This window comes from Sminthopsis crassicaudata, chromosome 4 (assembly GCF_048593235.1).
Source record: "Sminthopsis crassicaudata isolate SCR6 chromosome 4, ASM4859323v1, whole genome shotgun sequence".
Lineage (NCBI taxonomy): Eukaryota > Metazoa > Chordata > Mammalia > Dasyuromorphia > Dasyuridae > Sminthopsis > Sminthopsis crassicaudata.
Window position 1 is genome coordinate 386,443,772 of NC_133620.1, and position 15,947 is coordinate 386,459,718.

The 15,947-nt window shown below is 33.0% G+C and overlaps 1 protein-coding gene across 11 annotated transcripts in view; it reads right to left on the reverse strand.

Moving 5' to 3' along the window:
• ARID4B (AT-rich interaction domain 4B) overlaps positions 1 to 15,947 on the reverse strand; it is a 195,017-nt gene that overhangs the window by 7,079 nt on the left and 171,991 nt on the right. For 6 of the 11 annotated variants that reach the window (XM_074262435.1, XM_074262439.1, XM_074262438.1 and 3 more), the window contains 4 exons: positions 13,050 to 14,255; positions 10,287 to 10,400; positions 7,504 to 7,722; positions 2,244 to 2,390 (listed from right to left, as the gene is read on the reverse strand). In XM_074262435.1, the coding sequence (XP_074118536.1) occupies positions 2,244 to 2,390; positions 7,504 to 7,722; positions 10,287 to 10,400; positions 13,050 to 14,255 (1,686 nt within the window). The other 5 variants (XR_012481320.1, XR_012481321.1, XM_074262440.1 and 2 more) reach the window with 5 other exon arrangements.

Below are 15,947 nucleotides of genomic sequence, written 5' to 3' on the forward strand. Positions count from 1 at the left end.
GAAATTTCTAACAATTCCAGGAAGCAGGTCCAATTATTATCCCCATTTTACAGATGAGGAAACTGAGGCAAATTGAGGACAAATGACTTGCTCAAGGTCACACCATTAGCAAGTGGGTAGGGCTGGATCTGAATGTAGATCTTCCTAGTTCCAGGATAAATGGTTTATCCACTGTGGCATCCGGTTCTGCACAATAAAAAAGACATGAATGGAAGCAAGAACTAGGATAAATGCAAAAGAGATGCATGGTCTTCTAAGAATGTCAGAAGCACTAAAGACCCAAATGAGATAAGAATGATGTGAATGATAGTGATAATTAAAAAACAGAAGTTTTTAAATTATGTTGAGCACCAGATGGGAATCAAAAAAAAAAAAAAGAAAAAGAAAGGAAAGAAAGAAAGAAAGAAAAAGAAAGAAAGAAAGAAAGAAAGAAAGAAAGAAAGAAAGAAAGAAAGAAAGAAAGAAAGAAGAAAGAAAGAAAGAAAGAAAGAAAGAAAGAAAGAAAGAAAGAAAGAAAGAAAGAAAGAAAGAAAGAAAGAAAGAAAGAAAGAAAGAGAGAAAGAGAGAAAGAAAGAAGAAGAGAGAAAGAAAGAAAGAGAGAGAGAAAGAGAGAGAGAGAGAGAAAGAGAGAAAGAGAGAAAGAGAGAAAGAGAGAGAGAAAGAGAGAAAGAGAGAGAGAAAGAAAGAAAGAGAGAGAGAGAGAGAGAAAGAAAGAAAGAAAGAAAGAAAGAAAGAAAGAAAGAAAGAAAGAAAGAAAGAAAGAAAGAAAGAAAGAAAGAAAGAAAGAAAGAAAGAAAGAAAGAAAGAAAGAAAGAAAGAAAGAAAAAAAGAAAGAAAGAAAGAAAAAAGGATGGTAATGCTGCTTAGCTGAGCTAAAAGTGTTGCTGATAATGGAAGCAGTGAGAAGGTTGAACTCATCCTTATCCATACTTCTGTTTTCTCTGATTAAGATAACTAACTTTGGACTTAAAAGGATAGAACAGAAATGACTATAAGAGTGCTGAAACTTATATAAGTAAGGAGATGTTAATGGAAACCCCTAAGTACACTTAATGAGTTCAACTCACCATACCCACTCCAATTGTCAACATACTCTACTTCTAAAGTACAAAAAAGACTGTTGTTGGCCATCTTTAAAAGACCCTGGACATAATCAGAAGTGCCATCTAAAAAAAGACAAATATTGCCCTTATTTTCAAAAAGAAGGTTCTTTGGTCATCTACATAAAATAAATGGGAATTCTGCAAAATTTGTAGAAAGCTCCTTTCTTGAACTGTATGACATGATCACATACAATTTTTTCAATATCTACATAATACACAAAATACATTAAAATTAAAAATACATTAAACAAACATAATTTTAAAAGATTAGTAGTTCTCAATTTTTAGATATTCAGGAAATTTGAATTTTTCTTCAATGGTACACATTATCAGAAATCTTAAAAATGCTCAAACCCACACATTAAAAGGAAGCAGTAATTCTGTAAAAAAACATTCCATTTGGTTCTACCTTTATTTAGTTGTATGAATTTTAGTTGTATGAGAGGTTTATTTAAGTTTCCTATGATTGATTTCTTTTGTCTACAAAATGGGCTTGGGGTAGTGTTAGGTGTACAGTTAAATTTAAAAGTCTGGAAAGTATTAAAATTCAATGACTCTAGTAGTTACACCTCAATTTCAAAGACAAAGCAGAGAGGTACAACGTGCTATGGAACTAACCTTTCAGGAAGAAAGACTTAGTTCAAATTATCCTACTAGCATATATTTGCTATGGAGCCCTGAGGAAAATTATTTATTACTCTCAATATCTCAGGGTACTCCCTGACACTATAAAATACAGAGCAAGAGTCAATTTACATAATTACTGGGAAAACACTAGCATGAACAACCAAAAAAAAAATTAAACACTATGATTTTATGGAATAACAAAAACATATTTTAGAAAACTAATGAGATCATTTTTGTTTTTAACATTATCTTTATTTTCAAATCACCCCCTCTCTGGTACTTTCCCTATCTTTTATAATAAACAAAAAAGACAGGGGGAAAATTGGGAGTTCGGCAAAATTAATCAACATATCAACAAAGTCTAACAGTGAAAGTTTCCCACCTCAGTAAAGACAGAAGGTAAAAGACAGGATCAAACTTTGTATATATATATATGCAATATATATATATATTATAATTATAATTATGCAATATAATAAGACAGCATTTTATTAAACAGGTGAAAACACTCACTTTCTCTTTCCTTCTTCTTTAAACGTTTTCTTCTTCGATCAATGGAAGCCACTTCAGATTTCAATGATAGATAATGTTTCCTGATTTCCTGTAGTTTTTCTTGAAGGATTGCAATGCGCTCTGCACTTGTCATATTTTCCAGGTCAGCTATTGGTTTAAAAAGACTCTAATGAATATATATGCTTTTGAAAAAAAAATTCTACACATGAAAGATCTAAAATAGAAAACTGTGTAATTTGTTCTTTACAATATAAACATATTTAATAATATATAAAAATAATATAAATATCATTTTGGTTAGAGAAAAATGTAATTGGAAGATAAACAGGATATTAATGAAATTTTCAAGAGATTCTTATTTTTTTCTGCCTAATCAACATTTGTAAATAATTAGTTCACAATTTTAAGTTTCAGACTCTAGATATTTCAATTACTACTTTTTTCTACATCTTTGGGTAACCAATTTTTGGATTTTAGGACCCTATCCATGAGTAGGACCTCAAACACCAGGCCCCATTTTTGTCTCAATGTGCCCAGAATCTTATGGTTGTGCTTCATTCCCCATAAATTTTGTATGATTCAAAGGACCTGGTATTTGAATGTGACATCACTGATTCAGAATAATGGAATTCTTCTCAGGCACTACATCTTTAACCTACTCACTCTTTTACTGCCTAACTACTCCTAAATCTATTTTGTGTCTTCATTGAAAGGGTCAGCTACTCCTTTCCCTCTATGCTTTCCTACCCTGGTTTTAAGCCATCCCCCTTGTCCTTCCTTTACAACTTGAATCTTATATTTAACCAGTTCAACGATATACTACTTCTTCTTAAATTCCTTGCCCTGTTGTCATATGATCACTCCATTCCAGCCCTGGCTCTTACTAGCTATCTTCTCTATATCTACTCTTAGAGAGCTGAGGGAATCAATCAAAAAACAAACCACTAAATATTTCTTAAGCATCTTATTAGATTCCAGGCACTGTGATAAGCAATGACAGAGGGAGGGAGAAGGCACAATACAAAGCATAAAATACCTGCATTTTAATGGGAAGACAAGTACATATATGTATACATATATATATATATATATATATATATATATATATATATATATATATATATATATATATATATATATATATATATATATCATCCCCATTTCTATAGATAAGGAAACTGAGCTACACAGAGGATAAAGGATTTGTCCAAGGTCACACAGCCAATAAATGTCTGAGGTGGCATTTCCAACTCCAGGTCCAAGAATCTGTTTACCATGTCACTTACCTGACTCTAAATAAATCAATACAAACATATCCAAAGTAGTTTTGGAAGAAGAACAGTAAGGGTTGGAAGGATGCAGACAGGCTTCTTGCAAAAGAGTTTTAAAGTTGGGTTATAAAAGAAGAGAACTCAATGAAGTCATTCTAGGCATGTGGAATAGTTAGGACCGAGGCATGGAGTTGAAAGATGAATTGTCATGGGTAAGGAACAGAGAACATAACATCTGGCTGGACTGTAGAGCAAGAGGAGTAACATCCAACAAGTCTGGACACAGAAGGTGAGAATTGATTGTGTAAGGATTAAAAAACAAAACAGCAGAGTACATTTTATCTAGAGGCATTAGAAAGTCACTGGAATTGATAAAGTAGATGAGTTACATAGTCATATCTACACTTAAAGAAAAATACTTGGGCAAGAATATGGAGGAAGGATTTAAGCAAGATCAATTAGAAGGCTATTGCAACATTCTAGATGAGAGATGATAAAGTCTTCAACTAAGTTGATAGCTCCATGTGGGCAAGAAGATACTAGAGGTGAGAGATGTTTTGAACATAGAGATGGAAGCTATGACATTTGAATAGATGCACTCATTATAATTGGATAAGGAGCTGGAGACTACAAGATTTACAAACATGAAAGATTAGAAGGATGATGGTGCCTTCAACAGAAATAGGGAACCTGTTGAGTCTGAGCTGTCTCTGGGCCATACAAAATATCTAATAGGCAACAGGTAAAGAGGCTGGCCTTGGTAAAAAGGATCAGTTCTTCTTTCAAAATTTGAGGGAAAGGTGAAAAAACTGGGAAATATAAAAGAATTTTGAAATGATGAGAATGGGAGGCAAGGAAACTTCTATCAAATAATCTCAATTTTCTCAATAAAGCACAAGGCTAGATTTTCCTCTTAAGAAAAAGGAGTGATGAAGGTGTATGAGGATTGAGGAAGGAGGAGAAGATTTGCAATAGGTTTCTTTGGGACAGAAGACAGAGAATCAATTAAGCAGAAATAAAAGGACTGCCTTCTGTCAGTAAAGGTTCAAGATTAGATAATATGAATTTGTAATGTACACAATAAGCAAGGTTGTGAGATTTCAGATGAATTCAGTAGCTTGTGAGTGGAAGGATGTGAGTATTTAGAGTAATCAAGGGCTGAAATCCAGGGCAAGAGATGAGTGTCAAGAGGACAAAGTGGGGCAAAGAGAATTGAGAGCAGAAGACAGAAGACAGTATTAAGTTAAAATAGCTAACTATTAGGTTAACATTAGTGAGAGATAATAAAATGAAGTTAGAGCAGGACTAAAAAAGTAAAAAGGAGTAGAAAGAATTAGAAATCTCCATAACATTGAAGAATAAATTTAGGAAAGGTATAGCACAGGGGAAAATACAATGAGACGGAAGTCACAGTTACTATAAATTTACATCATCTAATCTGGGCCCTCATTGCTACACAGCAAACCTCTGTTCTTCCTCGATTGATTTTTTTCTTATACTCCCCACAGGGGACAAAGGAACTCATCCTACTCTGTTACAAAAAGAGGCTATTTGTCATGAATTTCATCCTCTCTATTTTATACCTTCAAATACCCTATATATATATATATATATATATATATATATATATATATATATATATATATATATATATATATATATATATATATATTACTTCTTTTCTTCTTTGCTCTGTTCTCACATTTAGAGACAGCTCTTCCCATCTGCTTATCACCTTGAAACCATCCATTTCATGCTTCTCCAAGAGCCTGTCCCTTCAATTATCCACCTCAACAGTCTCATATGCAAATAATCTTCCTCTGTGGACTTTTCCTGCCACTTAAAAATACACCAAGGATTTCTATAGCCTTGAAAAATACTTCACTTGTCTCATGCCTGTCAAGTTACTGTCCTCTCTCCATTGTCTGTTCTACAAACTCTCAGAAGCTTCCTATATATTATAATATTGCTTCTACCTTACTTTACATTCACTTTTTAACTCCTTGGCATCTGGCTTCCACCATCATTCAAGTTTAAATTAATTTCTCCAAGGTTACTAATGATCTTCTTACACATGACTTCTTGACCTCTCCACCTTATCTCTGACCATGGTTTTCATTATTATATTCTTTCCACTTTTTCCTCCTATCTATATGATCTCCTCTTTTCAGGCTTTTTGTTGGGTTATCATTTATGTCCTACCTCTAACTGAAGGTAGTTCTCCCAAGGTTCTGTTCAAGGTCTCTATATTCACTTCTTTGGGATTGCATCATCTTTGGAGGATTCAGTTAGCATCTTTATGAAGATGACTGTATATCCACATCTACATATCCAATATTCACATCCAGATCTATATATCCAATTCTCATCTATGTCTTGAACTCCAAGTCTATATCATCAGCTGTCTGTTGGATATCTCCACATGGATGTCCTATAAAGTTATCTTAAATTCAATGTGTCCAAATTGGAACTCATCTTCTCCCTTAAACTTGCCTCTCCTCTAAACGTCCTTACTGCTATTGAAAGGAACATAATCCTCCCAGTTACCCAGGTTCATAACTTGAAAGCCTTAACCTTTCTTTCTTCCTCATCCATCATATCCAATAATTTGCCAAATCTTGTCAGTTCTTCCTTCAAAACATCTCTTGTATTCAGCCTTCCTTTAGACTATTCCATTAACCTATAAATTGGTCGACTGACTTCTGGTTTATTCCTTTACAATCTATTTGCCATTCAGCTGCCAAAATAATCCTCCTAAAGGACAGCCCCAGAAAACTCCTCAACTTGGCATTTAAAACCCATTAGTCTAGCTCCAATCTACCTTTCTGAAGTAATTTCATTTTACTTCCTTTTATCTACTCCATGTTCAAGCCAAACAGGTCCACAAATTATTCCATATCCTGATCTTATGCTTCTGTAAATGATGTCTCCCAACAGCTAGAATGTACTTCTCTCCTTAAGTCTCTTCTTGTCCCTACTGGAGGCCCTCAATATATGGATATGCTGAATTATTTATATAATTTAGGTTCCCTTATACCAGAGACTTTTATTTTTGTCTTTCTTTCTCTAGGATATGATAGATAGTTAATAAATGCTTGTTGAAAGAACAAAGATTGTGTGTTATTCAATAAAGGAAGCCCTTCCAGATTTTCCCTAGTTGTTAATTGTCTTTCTCCTCAAACTGCATTTTTCTTTGCAAATGACATATCCTATCTCCAGCATTACACAAGCTTCCCTACACACACATGTGTATATATGTATGTGTTTAAGTATGTATGTAAAAATAATGTGCATTCTATACTGACATCCTCAGTGTTTTATACAGCATACCACATAAGATGGATATTTTGTTGAACTGAAATTGAGATTTGTTTTTTAAGTATATTTCTTCCACTGATTGAGTATGTATCAATTAACAAGGTTTTATTAAATACTTCTATATAACAGATATTAGATACTGGGGACACAATAAAAAATGAAAATCACTTCTATCAAAGAACTTACATTCTATTGAGGAAAGATCATTTATATATAAACATTCACACACATGTATATGTGTATAGTAATATATAAATACATATAGATAGATATACATATGAAAGTGACACATGCAATGATGATGGTATAATAAGACAATTTTATACAATACTTTAAGATTTGCAAAGTGCTTTACTTGTCTTCCATAACCTAGGAGTAAAAACTCTACCGAAAGTAAATTTAACTGGCCAGATCCCAGATGACAGAGTCCATTACTATGCCTATAGTCAAAGCTTTTTCAATGTGTTAAAACCTATCAATGTTTATCCTTTGAGAACAAGTCCTTGTCAGCTCCATTCCATAGGGAGACATCACTATAGAACTTTAGTGGAAGTTATCCAGAAATAGAAGACCTAAAAATTTTAAGGCTACCTAGAACACGATTTTGGTTAGAGCTAAAGAGCTAATTGTCTTATTGTTTCTATATAGTTTGAAAATGCATTAGTACTTACACATTTGAAAACTCCATTTGTAAACTTTGGGTAATCGATTACTATGTTCCTTGAGCTCAGAATCCTTATCTCCATTCTTTCCATTACACTTTCCTGGAGATTGTGTCCTTGCTGGAGATTTGGTATTATGAGACTTCACTCCAGTGCTAACAGATTTAGCTAGCTGACTCTTAGTCACACTTTCACCAGCAGAAAGTTCTTCACTATCACTACTGTTTGCTGATTACAAAAAAAAAAAAAAAAAAAAGACAGAAAAGTATTAAAGATAGAAAACTAACAATTTCTGCCAGTGATTTTAGATGACTAAAAAAAATAGCTGTTTTAATTTATAAATGCTAATAGTGATTTGCTGACACTAGTAATGTAGTGACTAAAAACAGCACATGCATGTTCAAATCATCACAGTTAAATCGTTCATCCAAACCCATCACCTTAAAGAAAACTTCTTACCTGAAATGCTTGATAATAAAGAAAAAAATTTTTAAACATTCTTCTACCATGCCTTCCATACTCAAAAAATCACAATTTATTAAATGATACTTTAAATTAGGATCACATTATAGGATAGATTACATGAGCTTTTAAAATTGTCTTCATTCTAGCATTATTTTTCTTACCCCTGATTTCCCTTACTATATACATGATATAGATAGAGATCATTGATACACACTGCAGGTCACAAACAAAGAATGGTAGTATATACTCAACTAAGGATCACAGAATTATCCATTGGAAACAGACCTTGGAGGTCACCTAATTTGCAGATGAGCAAACTGAGACGCATAAAGATTAAGTGACTTGCCCAAAATCAGACAACTAATAAATGGCATAGCTGAGATTTGAATTGAATACAGTATAGACTATTTATAAAATATTCCACATAACTTTAAAAACTCAAAATCTTGATGAATATAAGAAATTATTTTTTATGTCATTCTTAGACCTAATCTTGCTCAGACTTCTCAAGAAAAGAACATGTTAGCATGTTATAAAGAAATTAGAAATCTGTGTGGGAAATGCATTATAGTACCACCTGTTTCCTTAAAGGGAACCCGCAGACAGTTACATTATAAAAATCAATGGAAAAATTTTAACAGGCAGTGTGCTCTATAAAGGAACAGGTAATAGGATCAAAATAATTTTATTGTCAAATTACCTTTACCAGGATATGAAGTGTTAACATTAGAATCCTGAAAGAGGTAATTTACATTATTAATTTATTCTCAGAGAATAGTTTACTCATTCTGATTTACCATAGCTTAAGCCCACTGTGTATAATTCGGATAGGAGAGTGCATTCAACTGCTGTATCTCCAAATTATATGAAAATTGACTTGCTGAAGATGAGAGTCCTCTCAGGAAAGGCTACTTAGATGGTAAAGCCTTAAAGACAAAAAATCACAGTGTAGAAAAAAGTTTCAAATATCCTGTTAAATATACCAAACAGATCGTGATCTCTTTGGTATATATGTATTGACTATATTTACTCACATAATAGCCACCACAGGATAAAAGCCAAATCTAAGTTTGAAATCTAAAAGGCTGGACATTTTTTGATTAGCAAAGGCACATACCAACTCCTCCCCCATTATGTTTTGAAAAAAACAGGAATTCCTTTGGTCCCACCATTACTTAATACATACCCTTGCCACATCTAGTCCCCACCCTTCCCCCCAGTGCTGCTCCTGAATCCCTGCAACTCCTGCCTATGGATCACCACTGCTGCCACCCATGGCTTGGCCCCACTCCGATACAGTGGACTGACTCAGCCTGGCTTCACATGGCCCTGCTGAGCATTGCCACCTGGGTCCTGAGGGATGCCATATTCACCGCATGGAAGTCATGTGGGCTCAGCAGAACCTCGGGGAGCTGGCCGATTAACCCTTTCTGCACTGAAGTGCAGCCAAGCCGGCTGATAGCAAAGGTCAAGCAGTGGAGGTGGCAGGAGTATCCTGGAAAAGCAGCAGGAGGTCAATGTGGGGCACCTGAAAAAAAATTCTTTACATATTTTCTGTTTCCCATTTTGAGCCTAAAAAAGAGAGATAAAATGTGCAGCTCTTATGAGAATAAATACACTTATCTGTATACTCTGTATGACTGTGGAGATACTTTACAGAGTTAATAATGTTATATAGTAGAAATACTGGTTTGGCAAACAGTAAAAAAATAAAGTTTAAAAAGGAGAAGAAAAATACATAATAAAAAGGACCAAATAAAGCAAATTTAGGAAAGGGGAAAGCTACAACCTGTAGGTCACATAGCTTAGGAAGTCAAGAATATAAGGAGTAGAGTTTGTAGAATTGTAGCTTAATATATAGGTCGTTCCTCTTAGCTGATTGCACTCTTTTAAACCAATTGTCCAAAAGAATGATGAGCAAAACAATCAATTTGACAATGGCAATTTTTTGGGAAGAATGAATAAAATATAGTTGTGTATAGTTGACTTACATGTAACATGTACATATACATGTATACAGGCAATTTTACAAACCTCTGGACATTTAAATTGACATTTAAAAAGATGTTATTTTAGATACTTCCTTTTATGTATAGATCCACTACTTAATGAGAAAGGCTTACCCCTAATCTATAATCTGGGTTTATAATTGAATAAAATTAAGTTTAATATAGATCACTAATTCCTCCTATAAATCTTCTGTATGACTCTTAAGGAATGGACCAAAAAGGATATGGAACTATCCCATATTCTCAGCATGAACTTTTTCATCTGGAGAGAAATTTTATTAGCTGGTATTTTTTTTTTAATTGAGATAATCTACTTACTGGTTTTGCCTTTCTTTTTGTTGTTTACCACTGATGTTTTGTGGCTTCTTTTCTGCTTTTTTGATGAACTTCCTCCCCCCTGAGCATCTTTTACTCTTTTCTGACCTGTACAGACTATAATGGGGAAAAATTCATTAAAACAAGATAAAAACAAACTTGCCCTTAACATGCCTCAATTTTTAGTTTTAGAGACATATATTTACTAATCTCAAAACTAAAAGTGGATTTTTAAGATAGCTTACATTTCTCATAATCTATCTATAATGGGGCTGAATTTTCTACTTGCACATGTTAGCAACTGAAGTAAGGAAAAAAATCAAATGAAGAATACATATATCCATCCTAGTAAAGCCAGGTATAAACTGAAGATGGTTGCTGAAAAAGCACCTAGAACACCCGAATTTTCAAATGAAAATTAGCTACTTATTCTGAAAACAAATATGTTAAGATTCATTAAAAATACTGAGTTCTAATTAGCCCTCAATAATATTAACAGGACACTGTAGAAGCAATTCACAACTTGGGAAAAAATAAACCAATGAATTTATAACACAAATTATGTGGATCCCAGAACACTGGATAACACACATCATTTACAAACCCAATATAGTAATTTTTCTGTTTAAAAAAATTTTTGTCTTCTTCATGGAAAAGTCCTATATCTAAATCCTATCCTTCCTTACAAATTCAGCCACACATATTCTTCATTGACTGAGTAGTCAACTTATCCACTCAATTATAGCAATTACTTTCTAGTCTGCTAATTAAACTTTTAATGTATTCTACTCTATATTTATGTGTGTACAGATATATTTAGTGTATATATCATATAACTAGAAAATAAGCTCCTTGAGGATTGTCTCATTATATCTCTTTAGATCCCCTGTATCTAAAACAGTGCCCTATGCACACTTGGCACTCAATAAATGTTTGTTGATAATACTAATTCATTTTGTTAAAATAAAAAAATGAAACTGCATTCTGAATACAACTTCTTAAATCATGTCATCAGTGGTTAAAGCAAACCTATATAGTGGCACTTTGTGCAAAATTCAACTTTCTCAAAAAGTATTTTATGGGTCACAGGTTGTCCAAAATTTTTGATTGATGCTAAAATATTACAATGTAAGGAGAAGAAAAGGTGATTTTAATATCAACTATTCTCAAGCATAGTTATCTTAAAATTTAAACAACTGGTAAATGTCTCACCAAGACTTTTCCTTTCATTTGGAACCTTTTCTTCTTTTAAAAATTAAGAATGAAAATACTGCTTTACAAAGACAGCAAGCAAATCTGTATGAAGAAGCTAAAGATTTACATTTTTTATTTTTAGTATATAGCATAGCTCCTGCAATATTTAGTAGTCAACAAGCTACATAAAAAGGAGACCATTATTTTTGAAAGGGAAATAACTCCTTAAAAAAAAAAAGGCCAGAAATGACATGCATTTTTTAATAAAAATAGGAGCATACTATCATGCTCTATATGTTTTATAAACTCAACAACAAAACCAAGAGGGTGTTGCTAATTTACAAAGAAGTGTTCATATATTTTTATTTTTCCAAAACTAAACGATTTTCAGAAATAAAAAAAAATATCTCTTGGGAATTTAATTAGTTAAAAAATATCCTTCAAATGTAATTATATTGTTATTGGAGCAAAATCTATTCTTTTGTGTCAAAGGATTGTTTTGTTTTATAAGAAGTCATACTCATATCTATATGATTCAATTCTATGAAGTACTTTAATGTCATTAAACAAGGTAGCTATACATATAGATGTGGGGAACAGAAAAAAAAATAATTTATCCAAAAAAAGGCATAAATAATAATTTGAGTGAGAAAATTTCTAATTCCAAGTGATGTAAGGTAGAATTTGTTTGGCCAAAATAAAACTGATAAAACTAAAATTTTGTGGGTCACATATCATGTAGAAGCTAGTGTGTTATCTTTTTCATAAAATTCTTCAAAACCAAGCTGTATTATACCAAATTTCAGCCCACAATACATATTTGATTTACAGATACCTGAACAAAGTGGTTTATAAGGAAAAGGATGATAGAAGTATAGCTACTGTGTCATATAGACTCTAAAACTTTTAGAAAGTACTGATTTGAATTTCCAATTTTGACAACTTCACTTGAGAAAGGAAAAATCAAAAAGGATTACTGTAGATTATTAACATACACATTGGTCCTTCAATTTGGGAGCTATGCATCTAAGAAAGCATCAAATTCCTTTACAAACTCACACAAGTTAGCCAGGCTTGAAAATCAGTTTGACACGGTTGTCTGAGGAAAGCAGTGCCTGGACAGTTGGTTGCTCCAAACCCCTACATACAGTATTTGGTTAAGGGTGGAGGGGTCTGTCAATAAATCAAAATGTTTGTGAGAAACTGCACATCACATCTGCAAAAAACAATGTTACAAAAATATATTCAAGCAGCTCATGCTATACAGTCAACCACTGTTTAAACGAATAAGCAAATGAGTTTGGTTTTGGGGTGCAATTTCCAAGATTCATTCGGGTGCACTGTGAATTTCATGGACTGCTCAAGAAAAGAACATGAAAGCCTTCTTGGGCCATTAAATATATTCTGTTGTCCATTAGTAATACACCTTTCAATTACCGTCTTCCCATGTTCACACTAGTACTTCCCTTAAACGTATCAAGCTATAGCAACAAATATTGCAAAAGCATTAAAATTTTAATAAGGGAAATTCTAAATAAGTTAGCATTTTCAGCTCTCAGTTTTCTTCCTCACCTTTTCCAGGATGTTCCAGTTCTGGTTGATTACTACTGCTGGAGCTGACACTAGCATCAAAGCCTGTTGGAGAGATATTTCCTTCAGACTGGAGGTCTTGGAGCTCCCCTGCAACACTATCCACCTCAATTGTGCTATCAGTTTCACTCTTGATACTGCGTACCTCTTCTTGATTTGGGGCCAATGTTTCTGACACTGTCACAGTTGATTGCTGCCTACTGGTTTCTGTTACAGTTACAGATGAAGGCGATTCAGGTGTAGTAGGAGGGGTATTTAGCACTGAATTACTCCCACTGCTTGGAAATTCTGATTTCTTATCATTCATTTCAATGTTTTTTTCCTCCACGGGTTTAATATCTAAATTGACAGGTAATGGTTTTTCTAACTCAATACCAGGGGAACCATTCTCTTCTTCTGCTACAGTCTGTAGCTGCTCCTCTGTGGCCACATCTTCAGAGGAAGCATGTGGAGGTGAAGCTGCAGCCTCTGTATCAGAGTCTGAAAACAGTTCTTTAAGTGTCTTTTTAGGCCACTGTCCTTGAATACTTGACCAGACATCTTTTCGATCTTTAGCTCTGCTGTTCTGAAGTCTTTCATCAGAGTTATTTAGCAGTTTTATCCTCTTTTCTGCCACTTCTGAAAACCCTGAATAGAAACCAGTTGTCCTTAAATTTTTCCTTTTGTCCTCCAAGCCATTGTATTTCTTAGTTGGTGTCACTTTTGCTTTGGCTTTATCTTCATCGTCATCAGAAGAGCTGTTACTACTGTTTTCTAAACAAAGGGATTCTTTGCTCTTAGGTTTCTCCTCTTTTCTGCTAGGTGACCCAGGCTTTAAGCATTCTTCGGTACTGCAATGCCTTCTCTTACCACGCTTTACTTGAGGCTTTGATGCTTTATCTGTTGTCTCCTTCTTGATTTCCTTTCTTTTTATCATGACTTCATCTTCATAATCAGTATCTTCAGATATTTCTTCTAGGTCTTTTCTTAATCTTTCTGGAGATTTTGATATTGACTTGGGTATTAATGAATCTGTTGGAATTTTGTTTTCTTGTGGCACAGATAAACTGCTCTGTTCCTCTTTTGGACTAAGCTCATTTTTGTCATGGCTTACAGTGTCAGCCTTAGACTCTTCCTTGCCATTATTATCTATGTCCTGAGTCCTTGCCTCATCTTCCTGCTCACTGTCTTCAGCAGAACTTTCAGAAGCTATTAAAATAAGATGACAAGACCAGTTATACGAACACACATAACACAGATATATTAGAAAACCATTCATTTTTATTCAATATGAAGAAATATTTTTCAGAAAAAAACTAGTCTTATTACAAAATAAAAGCAAGATTAGTGGTTATATTCCATTTATTTTTTACACAACAAAGTTCTACCCAAAGATCATGCAAATGATGGATTTCCATTACTTTATTTTAAAACTTCAAGTTTAGGATTGTTAAAGCTTATAGGAAAGCCTGTGGCTAATATAAAATTACAAGCTAGCTCAGAAGGGAGAGTAATGTAGTTATTAAAAAAAAATTAAACTTGGATTCCTGAGGCTTTAGATAGATTTTTGGCTCCAGCATTTATTTATGGTACGACTCTGGACAAATCACTTAATGTCTCTGAGCTTCAGTTTTTAAAAGAGGATAATAATACATTTATAAAACAGAAAATGTTTTATATAAAATATAAAATGAGGATAATATATTTATGCTACTAACCATTGGGACAATATAAAGTTCAAGTCAGATATTCATAAACATTTATTAACTATAAAGTACCATACAAACAGTAGCTATTCTAGAACTTTATCTTAAGGCATATTATGATGCAAACCCAATAAAGTATTTTAAATGTAACAATGATTTTGTTGTATATTACATATATATGTATATATATATATATATATATATATATATATATACACACATATATATGTGTGTGTGTAATATATTGAATCACACCTCTTTTTAAAATCACATTTACTTTTTAAAAACCATTATTCTAAGTGCTAGAGAAATACAAAAAGTGGGAGTTGATGAAATGTGGTCTCATCATCCCTCATGGACCAAGTCTGCAATATACGTCTGAAAAATAACTGTCCATGGGGCTCCCCATTTCCTAAGAGTATAAGGGTGAAATTATAGATCTTAAAAAACCAAAAATTTTACACTGCACAGGACGCTTTTCTATATAAAATTATTATCTACTAAAAATATTTGATAGAAGCCTATAGAAAATTCATTAAGGAGAAAAAAAAAGGTAAATATAAAAGCAGGTAGTTTGATGGTCATAAAAATTGAAAGCCTAGGCCTTAAAAATGAAAGCCACTGGTTCATAAACTAATGATTTCATTGAGCTAATCAAAATGTAACAAGGCAGGTAATTTCTGCTTACACTGAAGATACATTTAAACAAATTTTTTTGAGTTACTGAAAATACAAAAATTCTTTGATAATGGAATTCTTTTACTTTAGTTGATGATGCAACTGTCTTAATACATGAATTTGTCTCAGTTGCTATCCATCTTCCCAAGGTGGATTGTAGAAAAACTTAGAAGTCACACATAGGCTTATTTACTTATTGAATATATACACACATTATAAATACATACAAAAATATATTGTATATGTGTGTACATATATATGTACTTAAATAAATATGTTTTAAAACTTTAATACAGATCCCAAAAGAATATTTTAGAGTCAGCTCTAGGATAGTAATAGAATTAGATTTTCATTAATCCAAACATCCGTTAGTGGTCAATCTATAAAAGCCACTATTCAAAGTGTTAAGGGAGACACAAAGATAAATAAAACACAGTTCTTGCCCTCAAGGAGCTTACAATCTGATAGGACATGATGAACCATGGAACAGAATAAAAGCAAAAAATAACTGCTGATT